Source organism: Chenopodium album, chromosome 15, assembly GCF_948465745.1.
Source record: "Chenopodium album chromosome 15, dcCheAlbu1.1, whole genome shotgun sequence".
In the NCBI taxonomy this organism is placed as follows: Eukaryota; Viridiplantae; Streptophyta; class Magnoliopsida; order Caryophyllales; family Amaranthaceae; genus Chenopodium; species Chenopodium album.
This window is the reverse complement of record NC_137848.1, coordinates 17,827,746-17,854,639: the sequence shown is the minus strand read 5'-3', so window position 1 is coordinate 17,854,639 and position 26,894 is coordinate 17,827,746. Positions and strand designations below refer to the sequence as shown.

Sequence of the window (26,894 nt, the reverse complement as noted above, 5' to 3'; positions counted from 1 at the left end):
GTCGCAAATTTTGCAACCAATTTTGTAGTAGTTGCTGTTTGGTCGCAAATCTACGACGCTCTTATATTTTTTTGCGACTAAATTATAGTTGCTAGGGTTAATTATTTTGAAACCATTTTTTAAAAACATTTGTGACTACTATTGCAACTAACACGATAGTCGCTATCATTATTTTTAAAATTTATTAATAAAGAAATTAAAAACGTCTAGTATAATAAATTGTTGCCTAAAAAAACAAGAACTAATTATCACTCCTTAATCCCTATTATTCATTTATTCATAATCGTAGTACATACTCTTCTTCCTATAAAAAATAAAAAATAAAAACCAAAGGATTCCATGGCGAATTTTAAAACCAAGTTCAGAACTTCATAAGGAACTTGTTGTCGTCGTCTTCATCTTCCGCCGCTGTGCCAGCACATCTCCTCCCAGGTTAGTTACGCATTCTTCCCCATCATTCCTATTGTACATTCTATCTTTCTCTTAATGCAATTTGTCAATTGCGAATTTTAGGGTAATCATTGAGTTTTTTGTTCAATTTTTTTATTTTAATTTGGTTTCCATTGCGAATTACAAATCGATTTCAATCTGATTATTGATTAAATTGCATATTGATTGAGTTGCGAATTGATTTTAATCTAATTATTAATTAAATTGATTGAATTGCGAAATGATTGAGTTGCGAATTGATCTGATTTTAATCTGGTTTCCATTGAGAATTGCGTTGATGTAGGAGTCGTTTGAAGTGCGCCTACCTTAAGCATGTTGTGAATATGCTTGGCAATCATAGGAAGTGGGAATTGACGTATACAATTAGGGACAAATAAAGTAGGAAGCCGCCAACAAGTTTTTAAGGAACTTGCAAACCGTTCACGGATCATAAAAGGCAACCATGAATAAAGGGACAACGAAAGGCAACAACGATTGACCCGTGAAAGTTAAACCCCATAATCCATGAGATTACTAACTCCATATGGTCAGAACCACGAAAGGAGGATCGGGGATGACGGTACGAAGTGAGTCATGGAGTCACATTCGCCCGTATTGGCCTCTACTCGATTCTTATAGTGAAAAGTATTCCCTACGATCTCAAAGACATGCAAACAAAGATTCAATTCGCTCCAAATTATTATTAGGCTAAATTGGTTGAATATTAATGCAACACATAATTCTAAAATATCGTGATCACTTGATTAAACAACAAGATTAAAAAGGAACCTAAACCGGTCATCCAAATTATCTTATTAGGCATGATTTTCAATTACATATTCCCTTTTACATGCAATATGGTGATCAATAATATAACAGAATAATCATTAATATTGGAAGCAATTCAACCAATAAAACATTAGTCAAATCAAGTGTAAATTAACCTAATCATGATACTAGCAATATAAAAATAAAATAAGTAATTAAATTAATTAATTACTCACATTACGTGCGTTCCATAAAATTGCTACATCATGAATAAATTGTTAGTAACTTCAATAAAAATACTAATCAAATGGAAATTAAATTAAATAAGTGTAGAGTTGATTTGGTCCAAACCCTCAGTTATTTATACCTTTCACGCCTTGGTTTAAGGACGGAACCTCGGGTCAAGTATGGACTCCTTAGAGTGCTTAAGGGATGTATTATGGAAGATTAAGGAGGCTAGTGTTTAGGCTAAAGAGGGAGAAGAGAATGATTTTTTGTGTAAGGAGAGAGAAAATGATTTTTGGTGCTCCGAACTGTAGAAAGGAGGCTCGTATTTATAGAGGAAATGAGTAGGGGATCTGATGTGCGTTAGAACGGTCACACATTCCACACTCAATCAAACACATTTATTAACAAACACCTTACAAACCAAGCATAATGACAAGTAAGAGTTCGGTCCACAAGGAACGGGATATGGTTGCCAAAGATCTTAACACTTAAGCTAATTCGAAGTCAATGGTGAATTGGGGTTCGTCAAGAAGACAAACAAACTATGGTTCTAAATCAATGGATTGAGGACACTAGGGAATGGGATCCACTCGACCAAGGCAAATAGACAAATGGGGAGTGAAATTGATAAGATATAGCAAGGACAATATGTAAGATCAACCTCATGCAATTAGGAAACAACTCACACTACTAAACTTAGATTCCTCATTAGTTTAGCAATAGAAGATACATAATCAAATTGCAATAAGTAATGCCATGCTTCATTCACATTTCCATGTCAAACTAAGCATATCATGCTATCAAGCTCCTAAATCAAGGGTAGCTAATCCTATCATTGAAGAACTAACAACCAATCTCATATAATCAATTTAAATGCAATACAAGCATCAATGCTTCTCCCACATTTGCATAATTAACCCAAAAGGTTGAGCTTCACCCAACCCCTAGGAAGTAGACTACTCACAACTCATATTTATCAACATGCAAACAAGTATTAGGGTTCTAACTTCTTCAATAATTGGGGAAAAATGATTAACAATTGAAATAACTATCATCCAATAACAAATTATCAATAACTAAGAAGATCTAAATATCATGCAACAACAAATAGAATCAGAAATTAAATAGAGAAAAGTAGAAGGAAGTTACTAATTGAGGCTTGAAATTGTTGAATACAAAGTGCCAATCTTGAGAAACAAACTTGAAACCAACTATTACAATGATTGAATTGATGAAAATTAAGCTAAATTAATTAAAAGGAATGTGTCAAACTAAGACGAGTCTCCAAAAACTAGGCTATATCTGGTTTTTTCACAAATAAACTAAAGGGGAAGTATTTATACTCCCCGAAACACATAGGGAAATCCGTCAAAAGAAAACAGATTCCCAGCGAAGGAGCGCCCGCTCCACCTGAGGAGCGCCCGCTCCAGGTTGCTGCACGCCCTCTCCAGCTGTCTTCAGAATACAAGCAGTTTTGAAAGTTTGGGGAGGAGAGCCCGCACCTCACAGGTGCACGCTCGCTCCTCACAGGGTGCACTTGGCAGTAAGTTTGCAGGAAGTTTGGAGCGCCCGCTCTTGAGAGGTGCACGCCCGCTCCAGCAGGAGCGGGCTCTCCTTTCTCTAATTTTCTTGCCTTAGACAAAATCCATGCATCGAATGCTTGCCAAACTGAATCAATAAACCTGCAAAACATGGACAAACACAAACCAAGGAGGGGCAAGGCCGAGATAAAACATTTTCATTCAAAACGGGTTAGAAAGAGGGGAAATGAATGCAAAACCGGGTTTAAATTAACACAATAAGTGGTCAAATAAACCACTTATCAGGATCACAGGGAACCTTAGAAAACATAAAAACCCTAATTTGGGGCGCCGTGACACGGTCAGAGGGTGCCGTGACACAGTACAGATTGCCGTGTCGCGGTGCACTATTTTTCCCTAAAATGATAAAGCACGTGCAGTTGTGTACTCAGAGAAAAACACGAAAATTTCCCGTGTCATAGTATGTGTACCGTGACACGACAAAGTATGCCGCGACGCGGCAATGTCCACCATGGCGCAGCACGTGGCGTCGCGTCACGGTGTACGGGCTTTCCAGATTTGCGTAACCTCAGAAAATACACATAAAAAGCACCGTGAGACGGTGAAAAATACCTTGGCACGGCAATATGCACCGTGCCACGTCAGCTTTTGCCGTGACACGGCATTTTAGCTGCTGCGCGGTAATTCCAGTTTTTTACGCGTTTTTAAAACTATGATAACTTTTGATCCCTGACTTGGAATAAGGTATATAATATATCATTGGAAAGCTTATCAATTCTAATTTGCAACCCAATTAGAATTAGATCAAAATCATTTGTAGATTTTAAGATATGGTCGTTTTTGTGAAAGGGTGTCGGTTTTGGGCCGAGTTTAGTGTTTTACTCATATCTTCTTCGTTTAAATAGGAATTGGGCTTATGATATATCGTTGGAAATCTCATTTCAAGGCCTATCCAACCAAATAATAATTTGATCAAAATTATAGGGCCACAAAATCAGTTTCTCTCGGTTTTGTGATATGGATACGAAAAGAGAAAAATAAGTTAATGTTTAGCAAAATGGGCTAAGAATTAAGTTGGTTTATGAAATGTATTGAATGGAAATATGGATTAAGCACTCCGAAGTTTAAATACTCAACCCGACAAATAATGACGGTGAAAGATTGTTCATCATCGGGTTTGGTTTTGGGGAGACATTTTTAAGTGTCTACAGTTGATTGAATTGATTTTAATTTGGCTACCAATTGCGAATTTTAGGGTTATCATTGAAGTCAATTAATGTGAAACCATTCAAAATTGATTGATTATTTATTTTGTGTATGTGAGATAGCTGCAAAATAGCAACCTAGTATAAATTTGAATCGTGAAAGTCCGTTATTCTCTATATTCATTATTTGTTATGTAAAAATATAAAGTACATTTACACCACCATGATCTGCATCAAATTATTAGCTAATGCATAATGAAGTGCTCAATTGGATATATAATAGTAGAATTGACTAAACAAAACTGAAAGCCTCGCTGATGCTCAACTTTTATATTGAGAAATGGACTACAATAAACATGTCATGTATATGTAATGTAATTATGATTCTTATTTTCCCATTTCCTAATTAAGGTTAAATGAAACAAATTTTCAATGGTAAGATTTATGACAGTTGAGCTGTGAAAGTATTGTGAGCGGAGTTGAGGTTATCTATGTTTTTGTTGGGGTTTATAAAATCAATTCCACTAACTGAATAGTAGGTTTCCATACTTATTGCAGTCCTTGTGTGTGTTGTTGTTAGTAATACATTTGGTGATGGAGTGGTACCAAATTTTCTAAAAATGGTTCATTGATCTATATTATTTGTTGCAAAAATGATTCATTGGATTATAATATAAATGCCTCGTAAAGCTGGGTGATCCACACTACAGGGACGGTTGCAATTCATGCTAATAGTGGCATAAGACTCATCTCAGCTTTGAGTTTACTTTTCGTTCTTGTCTGATCTCTTTGTTTATTTTTTTTATTTGTGTGCAAGGGAATTACTATTAAACTAATTGGCTACAAGAGGGTTGGAATGTGATCTGAAGGAGTTATGTCTTCGATAAGTGCAATTACTAGATATATCAAGGATCACTATTATGGAGATAATAAGCTTGTCCTTTTGGGTCGTCATTATCTGTTGCTAGATTATGATCAATGATCTTTGGGCTAGTTAAATAGTCCAAAGCCCGCTAGAATGGATCCTATGAGGTCACACACAAGGGTATTGGGTTAAGCAAGTTAGAGGCCCATTTATGGGCCTCATGAGCAAGTAACTAATTATGAATTGGATTGGGCTAGCATAGTTAGATTGGAGTTAGGTTTTGGGCTTTGTCATGGACTCTTATTTAGAGATGAGATCTATAAATAAGATCCATGCCTAGGGTTGTATAACATACAATTAACAGTTGATTGTGAATCAAGGCAACCAAAATCCCAAAACCCTCTCACTCTCTCTCTAACCCACGGCTCTCTCTCTCCTTCCCCTTGGACTCACGGCCGGCCACCCCTAGTGGCGCGTGTGGTGGTTCGTTGTTGGTTCGTGGCTCGTTCTTCTCCTTAGAAGGTCAATTGAAGGGTTCAATTGCAACTAACTAGCATTAGTGGAGGTCTTAATCCGTGCCTGTGACCAAGTAGGGGAATCACGTTTGAGGTTCTTTGTCTCCCTTGTTCTTGTTCGATCACACGTGGAATCACGCTACAAAGGTATTAATTCTAATTCTTTATGTGTTATGCATGATCTTGGGATTAGGTGCTATATGAATATGATTCATGTTTTTCCGTAATCGTACCTATAAACTCCTACAGTGGTATCAGTTAGCCTATGCATGTACATATATTGAATATTAATTCTTTGATAGTCCACAATTTTAATTCAATTAGGAGGGAGAATAATTTAATTATGGGTCAATTATTATTTTAAATGTGATTTAACAAAATAGAATCATTAAAAGTTGTTTAATTTGCTCCAAATTATCCATCAAAGATCCGAATTTTGCCCCTAAATCACTCGAAAATTTCGACCCACCCAACCCTAATTTTTGAAAATTTCGAAACCATAAACCCTAATTTGTGAAATTTGTGTTTTGGTTTTTGAATTAATTCGATTGCTAGGTGTTTAATAAATTTAATCTATTTGATTTCATGCTAAATTATGAATTTTCAGGATCAAATTATTTAATTTAAGGGTTAAATTAAATTGGGGATTAATTTCATGAAGAACCCTAATTTCAAGATTGAATATGATTTAATTTTGAAATTAATTGGACCATATTAAGATTAATTTAATTTTAACAAAATTGTTTTGTTTTTATTTAAATTAAAATTAAAAAAAAAAGGTTTTTAGCAGCGGCAACCGCCGCTGGGTGGCGCAGCCACGACAGCTGCCGCTGCAGGTGGTCTGGAGGGAGGGTCGGGGCAGGGCAGCAGGTTGGTTAGGGAGGGGCAGCAACAGCAGCACCGTGCAAGGGTTTCGCGACACTGCTGCTGCTGATGTGCACCGCTTTAAGCAGGGTACACCTCACGTTGTACGGCCACCGTGGCCGGCTTTGGCTGGCCACACCACAGTGGCTGGTGCACGGTTCTCAAAAAAAAATTATTTTATTTTAATAAAAAAAATCAGATTTCAAAATTAAAAAAAAAAAGGATAAGTTTTGATTTGAAAAGATAATTAACAAAGTTAAAGTGGTTAATTTTGTTAAGTTTGGATAATTATGGAGCAAAAGATTCTATTTGGATAATAATTGATTTAATGAGATTATCCCATAATTAATTTTAGATAATAATTGATTTAAAATTATGTGATTGGCTAGGTAATTAGAATAGAATCTCCTAAATTAGTTAGGATAATCATGGAAAATAAATATGATTTATCTTCCATAATTAAAATATGATTTGATTCTATCTCTTACCTAAAATAAAATATATGATATTTTATGGTTGGTTAGAAATAATATATGATATTATTTAATTGCAGTAATTAATTAAAATATGAGATATTTAGAGCCATGTTTCCTTAATTTTGAACATATGAGGTTGTAGTTTAGGAAAGCATGATGAGTGATTTATTATGTGGTACTTTATAATATATGATAATATTTATTGCTATATATAGACTAGTATGGCCCATAGATTCTAAATGCGATATGCGCATCGTTTCGTATTTTTGTAATCTAAATACGGTCTGCGTACCGTTAAGTATTTTTGTAATTTATTTTATTTTGTTTAAGTAGTAGATAGAATAGAATAATATTACAGGTTGCAGTTGATCCAAGAAGCCAATGGAGTGGAGGCCCAAAGGAATAAGATGGATGAGATCCATGAAGATTCAAGTGGGAACGTTTTCTGCTTTATTAGTTTTCTTAGGATTAAGGGGCCATACTATGTCAAGTTTTATCTATGCATTAGTAGATTATGCATGTTAGATTTTATTGATGCTTGTGATGATGCGCTAGAGTTTACTATATTCATCACAAACATAATGAATCTAGGTCCCGGTAATATTGAGGTTGTTTTTCCAATTAAAAACCCGATAAACCTTTGATATTTATGATGGGTCATGCCAAATCTGAGTGTCATATTATATCTTGGGAGAGTTGGGGTAAATCAAGTTTTACAATTTTAATTGGTTATACTCAACAAGGTTACCTAAAGAGTTTAGAACCTTGAAGCTAAGGGTAATAATTAAACATGTGATGATTAATTATTCAACCAAGAATTACAAAGAGTTGTAATCAGTAAAGAGTTTACTCGCCTTGAAAATGTAATAATTGATGGTAGGGCCAAAGTCCGGTCAATTATTGCACAAATAAAGGGTCTTGGAATCACTTAATTCAAATTGGGATCATTTAATTGAATAAAGTGCTTTAAAGTTACCAAATTTAAATCGTTTATGGTACTTTAAATTTATTAAACATAATTATTGAATTTTGCCTCGTTTTGTTTTTGTTTGTAGATGAATAACCTTTACGACAACACTATTTTGCCAAACAAACTGAATTTAAGGCTAAATCTCATAAACTTCAGGGAATGGGAAAACGAGCTGAGAAATGTTCTCAAAAGTCAAAAGCTTGAAGCTCGTTTATATATACCCATTGAGAGCAGATATACTGTTGGTTTTACTCCTGAAAGGCATGCGAAAGATTTTTCGGATGCAGAGAAAATCAGGAATCTCATTTTAGAATCTATTCCAACTTGTTGGAAAGGAAGGTTCAGACTCTATGAGTTGACCAATCTACATGAATGTCTTCATGCCATCTGTCGAGGTGGCATTGGAAGGCTAGGAAGTGGAGGCTTCAACGACTATTATGTAAGAGATGTCGTTAATTCGATACCTCAGATTTACTACTCCTGAACTGACAGTGTAAGGTTTGAGACTTACAATATCCATTGTAAGATTATGGCTAAGAAACTCATGCCTGGTCAGTCAGTTAGGACCCATGTCAATGAACTGATTGGATTATTCAATCAGATGGATGTCCTAGGGAGGCCGTTCAATGATGACTCTGCACATGATATTATCTTGTTCTCGCTCCATGATGGATTTGATCTAGTCAAGCTTATTCATGATGATGAAGGCTCGACAGTGACACTAGTCAACCTTTTTATCAACCACTCAGAGGAGTACTTGAAGAAGGAGGGAAGCCAGTGCTTCTATTGCGGTAGGTGGTCTTGCCACATACTTGGGTGTCCCCATTATACACCAGTGAGAACGAAAGGTAAAGAGTTACCTAACGCTTTTGTTGTAGAAATTAATCTTACTTCTTCTTCAACTTGGGTATTCGATACCGGTTGTGGTGCTCACATTTATAATAACATACAGGGCCTATAAGGGAGTAAGAAGTTAGCAAAAGGGAAAGTCACACTTCAAATAGGAAATGGAGCAAAAGTTGTTGCACTTGCTATTGGAAACTATCATTTGAGACTTCCGTCTGGTCTTATTTTGGTGCTTAATAACAGTTATTATGTCTCAACAATTACCAAGAACATTATTTCAGTTCCTGTTTTAGATACTGAAGGTTTTTCTTTTGAAATAAGAGACAAGTGTTGTTTTATTTCTAAAGGAAATATGTTATATGCTAACGCCAAATTGATTAATGGTTTGTATGTCTTAGATTATATAACTCATGTTTACAACATTGATTAGAAAAAGCGTAAAACAGATGAATCAAACCAAACCTATTTATGGCATTGTAGGTTAGGTCATATAAACCAATCGCACATCCAGAAATTACAAAAGGATGGACTCCTAACTTCATTTGATTATGAATCATTTGAGAATTGCGAGTCATGCCTGTTAGGTAAATGACCAAATCGCCTTTTACTGGAAAAGGTGAAAGAGCTAGTGACCTTTTGGGCCTCATACATACAGATGTATGTGGACCAATGAGTTCAAAAGCTAGAGGTAGTTATAACTACTTCATTACCTTCACTGATGATTTAAGTAGGTATGGTTATATCTATTTAATGAAACACAAGTCGAAATCCTTTGAAAAGTTCAAGGAATTCCATAATGAGGTACAAAACCAACTTGGGAGAACAATTAAGGCGTTACGATCTGAACGTGGTGGTGAATATTTAACCCAAGAATTTGATGAACATCTGATCAATTGTGGAATACTTTCACAGTTAACCCCTCCAGGAACACCACAGTTAAATGGTGTGTCAGAAAGGAGGAATAGGACCTTACTAGATATGGTTCGGTCCATGATGAGCTTTACTGATCTTCACATATCATTCTGAAGATATGCATTAGAAGCAGCTGGGAACATACTAAACAGAAGCCCGTCCAAAGCAGTTGAGAAGACACCATATGATTTATGGACTGGAAAAGTTCCAAATTTGTCTTATCTCAAGGTTTGGGGTTGTGAGGTCTATGTAAAACGTTTACAAAGCGACAAACTCGGCCCTAAATCAGAAAAATGTTTCTTTGTGGGTTATCCCAAAGAAACAAAAGGGTATTACTTCTACAATCGCGAAGATAACAAAGTGTTTGTTGCTCACGATGGTGTCTTTCTAGAAAAGGAATTCCTCTCTAGAAAGCCAAGTGGGAGTAAATTAGTTCTCGAAGAAATTCAAGATGAGCAACAAGTGGATGTGGATAACACTACATCAGAAGCGAGGGCGCATAATCATGTGTTGGAGCAAGCTAATTCGATTAGCGAGACTCCTATCGTCCCACTTGAATCTAATTCTTGCGAAAATCTTCAAAGAGTTGAAGAGAACATTTCTATTGTTGCTCCTACCCCACGTAGGTCTGCCAGAATCAGAAACAAACAGTTTGTTGAAGTTCTGTAGATTGAGGATTCTGAAATCTTCTTATCGGAGAATGAGGAACCTACAACCTACAAGCAAGCTTTGGCGAGCCCCAACTCAAATGAATGGCTTGAGGCCATGAAATCCAAAATGGAATCGATGTCTGAAAATGCTGTGTGGACCCTGGTGGACTTGCCTAATGGGGTAAAACCTATTGGTTGCAAGTGGGTTTACAAGATTAAAACATACAAGGATGGAAATGCCTACATCTATAAAGCAAGACTGGTTGCGAAAGGGTACAGACAGATTCATGGTATTGACTATGATGAAACCTTTTCCCCAGTAGCAATGCTTAAGTCCATTTGGATTCTTTTAGCGATTGCTGCATTTTTCGATTACAAAATTTGGCAAATGGATGTCAAAACTGCCTTCTTGAATGGGTTCTTGATGGAGGAAGTGTATATGACACAACCTGAGGGTTTTGAAGATCCAGAAAATCCTGGAAAGGTATGCAAACTTCAGAAATCCATTTATGGATTGAAGCAAGCATCAAGGAGTTGGAACCTTCGTTTTGATGAAGCGATCAAATAGTTTGGTTTTCTCAAAAGCGAAGAGGAACCTTGTGTATACAAGAAGTCCAATGGGAGCAGCATAGTTTTCTTAGTCTTGTATGTAGATGACATACTACTCATGGGGAACGACATACCAATGCTTGAGTCAGTCAAGGAGTGGTTGAAGAGTTGTTTCTCCATGAAAGACTTGGGTGACGCCGAGTACATCTTGGGAATCAAGATCCATCGGGACAGGTCTCGAAGGATGATTGGACTGAGTCAAGAGACTTATATTGATAAGATTCTTGATAGATTTGAGATGGAAAACTCCAAGAGAGGATTTCTCCCCATGTCTCATGGCATTACGCTCAGTAAATCTCAATATCCGGTTATGCCAGACGAGATAAGACGTATAGCTATTATACCTTATGCTTCGGAAGTAGGGTCGATAATGTTTACCATGATTTGTACAAGGCCGGATGTTTCATATGCCTTAAGCATGTGTAGCAGATTTCAGGCAAATCCAGGTGAAGCACACTGGACAACTGCCAAGAACATCCTTAAGTACTTGAGAAGGTCTACAGGAATGTTTCTAGTATATGGCGGCGAAGATGAGTTGGTTGTCAAAGGTTATACGGATGCGAGTTTCCAAATAGACAGAGATGATTTTAAATCCCAGTCTGGATACATCTTCTGTCTGAATGGAGGAGCAGTGAGCTGGAAGAGTTCGAAGCAAAGCACTGTCGCAGACTCTACAACAGAATCACAGTATTTAGCTGTTGTTGAAGCAGCTAAGGAAGCAGTTTGGATTAAGAAATTCCTTATTGAGATGGACATTGTACCAAGTGCTCAAAAAGGGATTGAGTTGTATTGTGACAACAATGGCACCATTACTCAATCAAAGGAGCCTAGGTCACACTTCAAATCCAAACATGTTGAGAGGAAGTATCATCTCATTCGAGAAATCGTTGGCAGAGGAGATGTCAAGATGTGCAAAGTTCATACGGATGAGAATATCGCTGATCCACTTACTAAACCCCTTCCATTGCCAAAGCATGAGAAACATGCTAATGCAACTGGATTGAGGCTAATGATGTAATTTAAGTTGTATTTGTTTTTGAGAAAAACTTATTATATATGTAATACATTCTTTGGCAGAATTATGTTTAATCAGAAATTCATCATTTCTCTTATTTAATTATGCTTTTATGATATTAAATAAAATGTCCAAAATAATTATGGATTGATGGGCTCATCAGGTTAATGACCTGGTGAATGAAACCCCACAGGTGAACAAAATCCATACATTATTCAAGTTCCTAGTTCGAAATCATTAAATTGGACATAAGTGATTTCAATACATGGACTAGCATGTAAGATTGATTGGATAGCGCAGTTTCATGGTCTATAGGAGCGTGGTGAAGCTTGCTCAATCACATGGATATGCATGATCGAACTATAGACCTATTTTGAAGCTCAAGTATAGAGCTTCCGGATATATTAGTGGATTCCTTTGACATGAGTGGAACATTGATTCCATTCATTGATTGATGTAATTGTGTACACTCAAACGTCTTCCTATAACTGGAGATTATAAAGGGTGTTTCCTGGTTACTTCATAATTTGAGTAGGAGCCTTGGTTGCCACAAGATTGGATTGAGTCTACCTATTTAATTAGGAATGCGTCTTGGCCCCTTGAAGAGGGAGAATTCAGAAAATGCATGGCCGTGCTCAAATGGATTACATAGTAATCATTTGTTTTGTATTTCTAACTCAGTTTTCAAGAAAAGATTTGTAGATTAATATGATCACGACATGAGATGCAATCATATTATCAGACACACATTGACTTAAGGAATTTGAATATTGCGCACTTGTCTCAGACAAGTGAGAGATTGAAGGAGTTATGTCTTCGATAAGTGCAATTACTAGATATATCAAGGATCACTATTATGGAGATAATAAGTTCGTCTTTTCGGGTCGTCATTTTTTAGTTGCTAGACTATGATTAATGATCTTTGGGCTAGTCAAATAGTCCAAAGCCCGCTAGAATGGATCCTATGAGGTCACGCATAAGGGTATTGGGTTAAGCAAGTTAGAGGCCCATTTATGGGCCTCATGAGCAAGTAACTAATCATGAATTGGATTGGGATAGCATAGTTAGATTGGAGTTAGGTTTTGGGTTTTGTCATGGACTCTTATTTAGAGATGAGATCTATAAATAAGATCCATGCCTAGGGTTGTATAACATACAATTAACAGTTGATTGTGAATCAAGGCAACCAAAATCCCAAAACCCTCTCATTCTCTCTCTAACCCACGGCTCTCTCTCTCTCTCCTTCCCCTTGGACTCAAGGCCGGCCACCCCTAGTGGCGCGTGTGGTGGTTCGTGGTTGGTTCGTTGCTCGTTCTTCTCCTTAGAAGGTCAATTGAAGGGTTCAATTGCAACTAACTAGCATTAGTGGAGGTCTTAATCCATGCCTGTGGACCAAGTAGAGGAATCACGTTTGAGGTTCTTTGTCTCCCTTGTTCTTGTTTGATCACACGTGGAATCACGCTACAAAGGTATTAATTCTAATTCTTTATGTGTTATGCATGATCTTGGGATTAGGTGCTATATGAATATGATTCATGTTTTTCCGCAATCGTACCTATAAACTCCTACATGATCAGCATATCATTAAATCAAGTATATCATTAAATTAAGTATTCTAACTCACTGCATTAGTTGTTGATACCTTGCTATTTTAGGCCCTGAATGTGTACTTATAAGAGGGAGTCTATATTCATTTCATGCCTCCTAGGCTGCCACCTCTTCATATCTTCCCCTGTCCCCTCTCTTTTCCTACTTCTTTCTAACATTTGGCACTTGAGAGATTTGGGTGGAAGAAAAAATTGACTGCTGATTTTTTAGTAGCCTTTACCGAGTAATGTCTTTGTGTTGTCAAATTTTGACAATTGTGTTTTGTAAATTCTAATGCATATGGTTTCAACTTGGATAATTACGTGCAGCATACATATACTTGGAGACCTGAGTTTGAAGAAAGCCAAAAAATGGCGGCAGAAAGCTTAAAATATGCCAAGGAAATTGCTGAAAATCATGAGATAGAAAAAGCAACATGGAAGAAGAAAAAAATGGCTATGCACAAAACATCGAAGGATATTACAACCCTTGTCCAACATTACTGTCTTACTAAGCCTCTTACGTCTACTCTCACCCGCTCTCGTGATTCAACTAAGTGATTTTTAATTTCTTGGTGATAATTTTGTGAACAACTAATCTTTAATATTTGGAGGCATATTTGTATATCGTTATTAGTTCTTATTGGAAGTAGCTTCCATTATATGAGAGGTGATTTTGAAAAAATTAGTGATATGGTTGAGAATATTTATTTTTAATACATTGATACAAAATTGATGATAATTTTGATTTAGGAATATGGTTTGGATATTTGAATAAAATTGACATTTTTTTATGACTGATATTGGTCGTCGCTAAATTATGGTCTCTAAATATTGATAGTCAATCGCTAAATTTTTGCGACTGCATATTTGTTTTAGAGACTGAGTGGTTAGTTGCAATATAATTGGTCTCATTAGTATAATCTGTCACAAAAAAATTAGTCTCGTAATTGCTAATTCATCGCAAAATAAATTAGTCTCCGTCGTCGCAAAAGTTTGGTCTCGTAGTCTCAAAATTTTGGTCTAGTAGTCGCTAATCCGTCACAAAACATTGGTCTCCGTAGTCGTTAATTCGTCGCAAATATTTTACAATGGACAATGATTTAGTTGCTAAAATTTTAAAGTTAGTCATTAAATGGTAGTTGCAAAGTCGTTGCAAATCCGTTGCTAAATTTGCGACTATCCAAAAATTAGTCGCAAAAATAGATTTGCGACGAGGTCTTAAGCGACTAACCAAAGTAGTCGCAAATCCGTTGCAAATCCATTTTTGCGACAGATTTGCGACTACTTTGCGTCGCTAATTCGCCTTTTTCTTGTAGTGGCTTCTGTAGAAAAATGTCTCCCCAAAACCAAACCCGATGATGAAAAACCTTTCACCGTCATTATTGGTCGGGTTGAATATTTAATCTTGGAGTTATTAAATCTATATTCAATCCCATACATTTCATAAAACAACCCAATTCTTAGCCAATTTCCCCAAACCATAACTTAATTTTCACTTTTCGTGTCCACATCACAAAACTAAGAGAAAATGATTTTTTGGCCCTATAATTTTGATCCAATTATTATTTGGTTGGATAGGCCTTGAAATAAACTTTTCAACAATATATCATAAGCCCAATTCTGATTTAAAACAAAGAAGACATGAGAAAAACACTAAACTCGACTCAAAACCGACACTCTTTTACTAAAACGACCATATCTTAAAATGTAAAAAAGATTTTGAACTGATTCTAATTGGGTTGGAAAGCATACTAGATAAGCTTTCCAACTATATATTATAGTCCTTATTCTGTGTTACGGATAAAAAATTATCATAGTTTTAAAAACGTGTAAAAAACCGGATTTCACTAGTACAAAACTAATCTTAAGTAACACCGAAAAAATGTTGCATAATGTGATAAAAGTGTTATTACAGACAATAGGTAACACTTTAGTGGGTGATACTTCCGCCCATGTTCCCTAAGGTTTTATGTAACACTTTGGGTAACGTATGGTAACACTTTTAAAAATGTTACTTTAAACCCTCTTATGTAACACTTTTTATATTATTAGTATCATTTTTAAAGTGTTACCTTTTATTTCTTAGGTAACACTTACTCATTTTTAGTAACATTTTTCAATCATATAGGATCACTTTATCCAACATTACGTATCACTTTTTCGAACAAATAATGTATCACTTAATCGATTATTAGGTAACATTTTTCAATCATCTTGTGACATATTGTAGCACTTTATTCGACATTATGTATCAGCTTTTGCAAACTACTGTAACACCTTATTAATTAATAGGTAATATTTATTATTATTATTATTATTATTATTATTATTATTATTATTATTATTATTATTATTATTATTACATGTTCAACATCAACGATAGTGAAATTAACATATACGATAAACAATTATTTGAATTTATATAATTTCATAGTTTCTTTACAAAAATCTATAAATACCAATTTTTTGTTTGGCTAAGTAATGTAATAAAAAAAAAAAAAAAAAAAAAAAAAAAAAGTCAGCTTCGGCCTTTAAGTTAGACCACCAAATTCTTCCCACTTCTTTGTTTAAAAATAAAATAAAATAAAATAGTAACATCAGCAGGCAGCACAGCAGCTGATAGTGTTCGGACAATAGATAGCATAAGCAGCAGCTAGAAGGAATTACAGCAACACCAAAGCAGCAAATAGCGGTAGCAGCAAACAGCGATAGTAGTAGACAGCAGTGACAGCAGCATGCATTAGCAACAATGGGCAAAAAACACAGTAGTAGAAAGCAGTAACAACCAGCAAAAAACAGCAGTAACATCACGGCAACATAAAGCGGTAACAGGTAGAGAGCAAAAACACCAGAGAGCGAAAACATTTATGCAATCAGCAGCATGCATCTTGTCTTGCTACTTTAATCCTTCATCTTCAACCATTTGATCCTATGTATTTGTAAAATCAACATATATTAGATAACCAGAACAAAAAATATTAATCACATTTAGTGCTTTCTAAAAGTGAATATTTTAACCATTACCTCATTTTGTTATTGTTCATTAGAGTGTAAATTGGGAACTTGATCTCTAAGTTCTGGATTGGATGACACATTTCCAAGTGTTCAAGTCAAAGTATCCAACACTGTAGGATCAATTTGCTTGAGCGTCTTCATTAATTATGTTATTGTTTCTTTCACAATTTCGTCTTTATAGGGCTTTAAGAACTCATCGGGAATTATTGGTTTGTTGCTCTTTCCCCTTAGTGAGCATATCCCTGGGTGCTTTTTTCATGGCCAAAGTTATTTGGTTTATTCATTACTTCATAGTATGCAACATCTCCATCAATTTCACTTTGCATTTGGACCTCCTCCATCTTGTCCTATAATTGGAAATATAACAAATAAATAACTAGCTAATTTCACACAAATAATCATATTCCAAAAAAAAAATGGAGACAACGGGACTTACAATGTTACTTTGGGTGGGCTCATAAGAAGTTTTGTATTGTTTGTCTGCTTTCCTTTTACGACTTTCTTTGTACACGTGTGCTAAGGATGGTGGCTTCTTTTTAACATCTAGTTGTTGCTAGAATAAAAAATACATCCAAATAAGAATTCAATTAATAAGATTGTAAAATGATCATAGTGAGAACGATAAAAAAGAAATAACGGTATACAATATACCAATTTATGTTGTTTCCTCACGAAAGTCATAGGACCCATGGTGTGCCTATCTTTTTTATCTTTACATATTTCACTTTTCTTTTTGTTGTCTTCCTACATGCATGCATAGCACACAGTTCATAGCTTAACATCTTTTATTTTGAGAGGGTAATAAGCAATTGCAATATATATAACGGAAACAAACAATAAACTTTACCTTAACATGTTCCAAATTCCAAAATTCTAGCAACTCTTTGAAACGTGCTTCTGGAATTGTATTAGGTGGATTTGCCAACCTACCACCATCATTGTCGTATCACTAATACAAAATTGGCCAAAGAGACTACCTTAGGGTTGGTCTCTAGCTCACAGGTTTCTTTGGCCTAAGAGACCACTTCATCAAAAGTGGGCTCTTGTTTTATAAACTAAGACCACTTATTTAAGATAGATTAAAATGGATGGGCTCAGTTTTCAAAAAACTGAGACCACCTATTTGAAATAGATGAGTTTTTGAAAAATTGAGACCATCTATTTCAATTAAATGGTCTCTTTCTTCATAATTTTTTTTAAAAAAATTATTCGTATTTTAATACAATTTCAATGAAATAAAAAAACCAATTTATTAATACTAAAAATTATACACGTACTTTATACAAAATTTATACAAAATCAATAATAAAAAAACTCATTAATACTATAATCAATATTCTATCCAAAATTATACAAAACTCATACTAAAAATAATTCATTAATGCAACAATCAAGGCCTTCTAAACATATCCTGTGCAATAATCTCACGCCAATCAAATAATTCAACGAGCAAAATCATTAATCTTCACCTTTTATCCTGAAAAATTCAAAGACATCCAAAATTAGACACAATTATTAAAAAAAATATATATTAAACAAACTTTTAAATTTACAAAAAAAAAATAATTTAAAACTTAATAAATGAAATCCGCAAGAAACAGCCATGGAGCCACAACAACAGCAACACCGCAGCAAAATCATCCATCACCCCGCAACACCAGCGAACTCAGCCCACAAGCTAACAAAAGCCGCAGCCACCTCGCTCAAGCCCACACAACCACCAAATCGAGCACTAACAGAACCACAGCTGCTCCTCGCACCATCCAAAACAGCAACAACGCCTCCACTATCACAGGCAGAAAGACCGGCCACTAGCATCACCCATAAAACCCTAAATTGATTTATAACCCTTAACAACCCATCCCCCCTTAAGAACCACCACCTAACGCCACAACAAACCACCAAATTAATCTCAAAAAACACTTAACTACCCACAAACGAACTCAAGATCTGAAGTTAAACCCAAAAATTATAAAAATTACAACATTTAAAACAAAGAAAAGCGAAAGTAAACGAAAAATAAAAAAAAAAAATTTAAAATGGAATGCCCTTAATTACCTTGAAACCATGGTCTATCCTACATTTTCATCTCCCTAAGATTGTACCTAAGAGACCATTTATTTAAAATATTTGGTCTTTTGAAACATAGAGACCATTTATTTAATTAATGGGTCTCTTATTTATGGTCACTTTGAACATTTTTGTAGTAGTATATGGAGTAAAGTGTCTTGCCTTTACACTACATTTATATTTACGCCAAAGTCTTTCCACGGATGACAATACACTGCCCTTACCTTCTTCAGGGATAATGAATTTCTTCTGTATTACGCAAAATATTAAACAAGAAAATTAGGGAGCACCAAAAGAAGCGCATCTTAACCAAGAACACTACATTATGCTTTTTATCATAATCTATTTCGAATTGTACTGTATCAGAATGTATCAGAATTATACTTGTATTAGAATGTATCATAATTTATCACGCTACATTATTCTTTATATCATAAATATTTTGCTATGCAGGGTGTTGGATGTGTGATAAAAAATTGCAAGGGGGATCTAGTTCGGAGGACTACTTGGTAGAGGCCTACTTGTTTGCTATTGTGAAGGTCAAGTCTTTTGCAAGTAGGTTAGATATGTGGATGCTAGATAAAGTCAAGTGTATGTTGTATCTTCAATTCTCACAATAAAAAACATTCAGCACTATGAAAATTACAGTAGCTATGTAACTCATACTCTGTATAAAAGACACAAAATACTAGCTTTTGAATACATAATAAAAGGTACATACCTTCACATAACTCCAAATTTTTTCCTTGTCTTTAACATGATGCCAATTAATCTTGTTCAACGGCGCTAGAGAAGCATTACGAGCTAATGTCCCTATGAATCTTGTAAATGTATCTACGATCTTATCGTCAGAACCAATAGGCTTTCCCTTTTCATTAAGAACAATACGTTTACGTTCTTCTAATGTCCATTCAAGAAAATCTTTACACATAGTTGGTCCTCTGGTTCGCTTTCTTTTTAGAAGTGCTACATCAACATTAACTCAACAAAGTCATCAAAATCATGTATGTCTCTTAACATATCTATCTTAAAATATTTAGAACGGAATGATAGTGATCATTACCTATTTGTTCACTTTCGTGCTCTTGCTTCATTAATGGTTCATCTTGCATTCCTAGCTCCTCGGGGGTAAGAGTACTCAAATCATCACTAAACTCATCTTCTTCATCTACACATTGTTCCAAATTGGGTTCATTTGAACCCATATGATTCTCATAATCTTCCTGTAAGTCAGGTCCAATTCTTTATGGTTGTGAAACATTGTGTGCTTACGAACTCCCTAAAAGCACCTGTGAACTAGCCATGTTAACAGGTTGTAGTTGTCATTGTAATAAATCAGTTTGTTTTGCTCTTTTCTATTTTTCTATCAATTGTGTTTTCATTTTCCTGAAAGCACCAAGTGAACTAGGAGCAACCATTGCCTTACTCTGGGCTATCTTAGCTTGGACACCATTCCAAATCTCAACCTGTTTCTCTTGCTGACTATGGGACGATAGATTTTTCAGTGCAGTAGACTTGCCCAATTGGATTTTTCTTTGCGTTGAATCTCTCCCTAGCAACCCTCGGCCTACTTGTTGTTTTTCGGTGTTTTGATGACGCATCTTAACAAGATTAGCCATTGGTACTGAAGAGACACCTGTCGTGTCTTTAATGTTTGTAGGAATCTTCCCTCTCAATGCCACAACCTGAAATAAAGTATTCATGAAAAACATTAAAAGTATTACATGACTTTTTATCAATTATGATTCACATAATTAAGTTTTCAAAAAAGGAAAAAAAAAGAAACACCTTTTTCGGACGAGACCTCAAGTTTACAATGTTTGCCTTATCTGATTTTCATCCTCTTCACTTGAGTGGTTCAATTCACCCTCTTCATCAAGTGTGTACTCGTGAGTATCTTTAGTCACCTTCTTACTTTTTTTCGTTTGTTTTGATCCCTTCATAGATTGTTTCAGTTGATAAGCCATGAACGTAACCCCCAAATCCTTCATTCTGCTTCTATTTTGTTCTATCCTTACTTGTCTAGCTTTCTCATAATCTACCATCGCTTTCTACAAAAAAACTCATAACAAAAACATTAGATTAGCTAAAATGAATCAGACTTCACTATAATAATTTTCTCATCACATGCACGGATGCACCAGTAGTATACTATAATAGAAGTGAAGCCTATATGGCACAAGTCTAGCTCGTGAAGAATGAGGAAAAATGAATATATATATATGTTGTCCTAGAGAAGCAAGAGAAAATAAAGCAAGTTTCAGATTAATAGCAAGAGAAAATAAACTTGGCGGTTGTAAACTTATAAACTGGTGGCAGCTGTTTTAGGTGAGGTTGGGTTAAAACCATTACACTTAGGAGTGTGGAGCTAGAAAAATATGTGTATAATTAGGCTGTAGTGGAGCAATAGAAAGTGGTGCTCGGTCCTAAGCTAGTTTTTTGGTATGTGAGTTGTCAAGTTAGGCTAGGCTGGGTGGTAGATTTGGGCGGCTTATAATTATATTTGAGAGAGACAGTCTGAATAAAGGAGATGGGTGGTCAAAAGTGGAAGAGTGTACTTGCAGTGATGAGCCCTGGAAACATGAAGACGAGGGAATGGAAGAGTGTACTTGCAGTGATGAGTCATGGAAATATGTATCTATTGCTGGCATTCAGTTTGGTATAAATAGCATTCAAAACTCTGCTGTTCTATATTAGTTTTTACAATTTCTCTATTCATTTCAATGTTGACAATAACAATATAGATATGGATTCAGCCTTTTATGACACTGAGCCATTATGACATCCCTTAAGAACTCGGGGACAGATATGACAGATTTCTTAGCTCTAAAATACAGTAAGCAAATATAAAGCATGAAACCAATTATGCATAATTATTCAAACTAAAATAAATTTTCAGAAATCTAGCTTTCACTGAGCTTTTAAATTTAGGAGGTCTAGTATTAATCACTATAATTTTAAAATATTAAATATGTTCAGAATCCACAATTGCTTCCAAATCAGAAGAGTATTGACGAATTGATACTTGCAGGAAGGATGTTGAATACTATGTCAACCATACTTATACCATTAGTTTTAGTAGAATCATGAGTTATATGAACAAAATAGGCACCATTTTACATGAAAATTTGCAAAATAGATATAAAAACAAAGTTATCATGGTAGAAAGGGTATTGCCGCTATAATATCAAACCTCGAATCAAATCAACTAGCAACATAGAGGTGCTCTGAATTGCCATTACAAGCATTCTAATTATACACACACACACACACACAAGCTCTGAATTTCACACACACCCACACACACAAGCATTCTGAATTTCAGCTCTGATTTCAAATCTGATTTTCAGTTCTGAACTTCATATCTTAAATTCAGCTCTGAATTCAGTTCTGAATTTCAGCTCTAATTTTAGTTCTGAAATTCAGCTCTAAATTCAGTTCTGGATTTTAATTCTAAAATTAGCTCTGAATTTCAGCTCTGAATTCAGTTTTGAAATTCAGCTCTGGATTTCAGCTCTAAATTCAATCTGAATTTTAGCTTGATTTCAGTTCTGAAATTCAGCTCTGAATTCTGTTCTGAATTTCAACTCTGATTCCCTCACCCATTTATTAACCTTTTTTGGCTTTACTTTGAAGCTTATTCCTACAACATTCCCTTAGTTTTTAAGTAAGAGTAGTGAAGGAACAGCTTGCTTCTAGGGGTGAGCAATGCTGAAAACTTTATCAAAATTCCCAGAATTGGAAAATTAGAACCAATAGGTACAAAAACTGGTTTAGGGAACCCTACCATTATCTTGACTTGATAAAATAGTGCAGCTATAAAGCTACTTTCAAATAATGATTATTTTTGCAAATGCAACATGAATTAACATTCATGACTAAACTTGGTAAAAGTAGAGCAGCTTTGAGCTACATTTGAGCACTATCTGGTATTGCAAACAGAAAAATAAAGGTAAATTTCACAATACTCAAAGGTGCCAAAATTCCCAAGTATGATTTTGCAAGTTGGCTGCAATAAAGTTCAATTAAGACACCAAGGTCCGTCATTGCAAGAATTGTAATCACACTCTAAGTCTTAACCTCAAGAGTCATGAAAAATTGACAATGCTAAACCAAGGCATTTATCATCATTTATGCAAATTCTAACTACTTGCACACATGCAATGAACCCACAGCTAGAAAAATAAAAGTAGTAGCAGCAGGACAGCATGGGAAAAAAAAGCAGTAGGATAGTAGGGGAAAAAAACAAAAGCAACAGGACAACAGGGGAAAAAAAAAACAAAAGTAGCAGCACCAGGACACAAGGGAAAAAACAAAAGTAGCAGCAGCAAGACACAGCCACCACCAATCACTTTAACATATTTGAACCACTACGTTTGTTGCAATACACATATTATCTTTTTTAGCTACTGCTCACATTGCTAAATAACACACATTCACAAACAATTATCGTTCAATGCAAGCTATCAGAAAGAAAGTATACTGCTGAAGCAAAAACATGTACCCCTTTGCCAAATCTGATCAATCAAGTAAGCTGAGACTCCTAGAATTGAAACTTAGCGACTCTTTTGATAACTTGAGGCATGAATATGAATAACAATCTTTATAGTTAAACATAATACAATTGCGCAACATACAGCCACCAGCATAAGATCGATTGCAGATTAAAAAAATTTTAAAAAAAAAAATACACTCCAAGTATGTAACTTGAAGTAATGCAACAATTACAAGCACAAATTCATATTGGAAAATTGAATGAACACTAGAGAAAACTGAAATCAGCAAGTTTATTCTGTAAAAGGTGTAAATTAAATAGGATTCAAATGAAGGACATACAAGTAAAAATGAGAGAGATGGGAACAAAGAAAGAGCACCTGATTGGAAATTTGAGTACCTCAGCAAAGAATGAGCACCTCGGCACACTTGACTGCACATAAAACAAAGTCTAGATTAATTTACATATTCTTAGTAGAAAGGATATTTCAAAAGTTGGCTAAATGTAATTTGGGTCCTTGTGAAAACTAAGAATGACCCTCTGAATATTCAACAGCTAATGGCCTATTCAACTACCACTATAATATAAAACCTCGAATCAAATCAACTAGCAACATAGAGGTGCTCTGTTGCACAACACTTAATTTAACCACTAACTTAAAAACAAAAAAATAACACAAGAAGTTAAGAAAGAAAAATAAAATAGTACAATGATAGTTTGTCAAATCCACAGGATAGGTTTAAATCTAAGATAATAATAATTCTAGTTAAATTCTCCAGACATGTCACTTTGATGGTTCCATCCAATCCCAATCTGTGTCATCTATATCGGAACTATCTTCTCGATTATCATCCATAATTTCATTGTTCACAGGAACCTCAACTCTGTCATAAGCAGTTTCTCTACACCAATTATGATGTGCAACATGATCTGTAGTAGAAATTACATCCTCTGCGGGTTCACGAACTTCACTCATGAACGTTTGTTCAGATTGCCCCTCGACATAAAAAAAAATTCTCTTGGCAAATTTCGGTTCACATCGTACCAATCTTCTTCAAGGCCGTCTTGAGTATAGAACACTTGATGCACTTGTGATGCCAAGATAAAAGGATCATCTTTAGAACACGGTTTCTTGAAGTTAACACGAGTGAGTCCATAATCATCTACTTCCACATGGAACCAATCACACTCGAATAACAAAACACTAAAAGCACTCCAATAATCTATCTCAATTATAGACCTTATAATCCCATAGTATGTGACATCACCAAGAATGGGATTGTGATCCTTATTACTCGCGAAGCTTGGAGTCAAAGTTGTCAAAGAGACTCCACTATTTTGAGTTTTACACTTTTCATCATGATCTCTTGTGTAGAACTTATATCCATTACAAAAATATCCGGAGTAGATCCGTGTAACACTAGAAGGACCTTTTGATAGCCACTTGATATGATCTGGGACATTATCCACCTCAACCTTTCCTCTAAACCAATCCATGAATTCATTGCTATGCTCTTGTGCCTCTTTCCACCTTTTTCGTCTATCTCTAGACTTCTTCTTTACAAACTCTTCATGTTCCCTTCATAGTATTAAACAACCATATAAGTAAGGTAATAAAACAATATAAATTCAAACACAATGGAAAAAGATAATTGAAAAATTACTCACTTGATGTAATTCTCAACTTGGTCACCTTCACAATTAAACAATACATAACGATGTGCTAGAGTCATTGTGTTTGAGTCAAGAGTGTATGACTTCCTTTTCTTCTTCCCTTTCTTTTTCCTCCCAAGAGGATAACCTGCCTTAGGAAATAAAGGTGATTCTTCATCAATTTCATTAGTTTTCTCTTGACTTTTGTTAAATCACTTAGACCGCTTCTTTACACTAGCATTCAAATACCTAGAGCAGAATATCAAGCACTCTTCAGCCAAATAACCTTCTGCTATAGAAGCCTCGGGGCAACATCTATTTTTAAAATATGATTTTAACTTTCCAAGGTAACTTTCTATGGGGTACATCCACCAATCACAAACTAGTCCACCACGCTTTATTTTATCAACCAAATGAATCGGTAAGTGGGCCATTATGTTAAAAAAAAGATGGTGGAAATATTCTTTCTAGTTCACAAAGAGTCTTAAAAATTTGTGCTTGAAGGCGATCCAAATCTTTTTAATTGATGACTCTCTTGCATATTTCTCTAAAAAAGCCACTCAATCTCATAAAAGGTAAAGAAACATGCTTTGGTAAAGATTTTCTAATTGCTGACGGAAGCAAGTGTTGCATTATTATATGAGCATCATGACTCTTGTACCCTAATATTTTCCCCTCCTTCACTTGCACACACCTTGCAATATTTGATGCACCACCTTGGGGAAACTTTTCCTTCTTCAAAACACTACAAAATATGCTTTTCTCTTCCTTCATCATTGAGAATGATGCTTTAGGCAGCAAAACATACCACCCGTCACCAGCATCTGTAGGATGTAGTTCTTCCCTTATACCTATTTCTTGAAGATCTAATCGAGCCTTATGATGATCTTTTGACTTGCCAGGTACGTCTAACAAAGTTGCCAGCACGTTATCACATACATTTTTTTCGATGTGCATGACATCCAAATGATGACGACACCCACAATCTTTCCAATAAGGCAAAGTGTGGAAGACGAAGAACTTTCTCCATGGACAATCTACATATTTCTTCTTTGGTTGTAACTTTCCAAACTTGTTTTCCCAGTTTTCCAACAAGCTTGAAATTTGATCTCCTATTAAAGGATCTGGAGATGTCCTCTCTTCCTTTTCCCTGTTAAAAGACTCCATATCATGTCGACAAGGATGATTTTCATCTAACCATCGACAATGAGCCAAATAGCAGGATTTGTTACTATTATTTAAGTGATGATGATCAGTCTCGTAGTGACAATAGGGGCATGCAAACTTCCCTTTGTTGCTCCAACCAGATAACATAGCATAACCTGGAAAGCCGCTGGTCATTGATTGTAATGTTGCACGCATCTTAAATGTTTGACGTTTCTCTGCATCATAGGTGTCCAGCCCATACTCCCACAAATCTCTAAGTTCTTGAACCAATGGTTGAAGGTAGACATCAATGTCATTTCCAAGAGAGGTGGGCCCGGGAATAAGGAAGGATAACATTAAGAATTCTGGCTTCATACACAGCCATTGTGGTAAGTTGTAATTAATTAGAACAACAGGCCATGTACTATGTTGTGTGCTCATAGTTCGAAATGGATTAAATCCGTCACTTGCAAGCCCCAAATGAACATTACGTGTTTCATTAGCAAAATCTGGGTACTTTTGGCCAAATTCTTTCCACGCCTCACCGTCAGCGGGATACCTTAATAACCCATCTTTCTTTCTTTCTTCACCATGCCACCTCATTAGCTTTACTATTTCTGAACACGTGTACAACCTTTGAAGCCTTGGTTTAAGAGGAAAATGCCAAAAAACTTTTGCAGGGACTTGATGCACTTTTTAGATGGCTCATTTCTAATATCTTCTTGGTTTTCACTCTGTGTTTCTTTCCACCTTGGAGCATGACAAACATGGCAAGACGTGGCAGCTTCATGCTCCGTCCAATATAGCATACAATCAGTACGACATGCATCAATCTTGTCATAATGAAGGCCTAGATCTTTTATCAATTTCTTTACCTCATTAAAAGAGTTAGGCAATGCATCTGGTAACACTTCTCAAAAAAGCTCTAAAAAAATCTAAAATTGCTACATTAGTTAACCCATGAGCACACTTTAATAGGTAAAAACGAATAAGAAATGATAGCTTTGAAAATTTTTTACACCCGGGGTATAGC

At 35.4% G+C, this 26,894-nt stretch overlaps 1 protein-coding gene and 1 long non-coding RNA gene across 2 annotated transcripts; one reads left to right on the top strand and one right to left on the bottom strand.

Annotated features, from left to right (window-relative positions):
• The first annotated feature begins 376 nt into the window (after window positions 1-376).
• LOC145582027 (uncharacterized) lies at window positions 377-14,143 on the top strand. The gene is made up of 2 exons (XR_014099725.1): window positions 377-432; window positions 13,810-14,143. It is a non-coding gene; the product is annotated as an uncharacterized LOC145582027 (long non-coding RNA).
• Window positions 14,144-24,034: 9,891 nt separating this feature from the next.
• Window positions 24,035-26,464, bottom strand: LOC145580930 (uncharacterized). Its single transcript, XM_081638011.1, has 2 exons — window positions 25,410-26,464; window positions 24,035-24,641 (listed from the first exon to the last, which is right to left on the bottom strand). The coding sequence occupies exons 1-2, from the start codon at window positions 26,462-26,464 to the stop codon at window positions 24,035-24,037; spliced, it is 1,662 nt and encodes a 553-aa protein (XP_081494137.1).
• Between the last annotated feature and the right edge of the window lie 430 nt (window positions 26,465-26,894).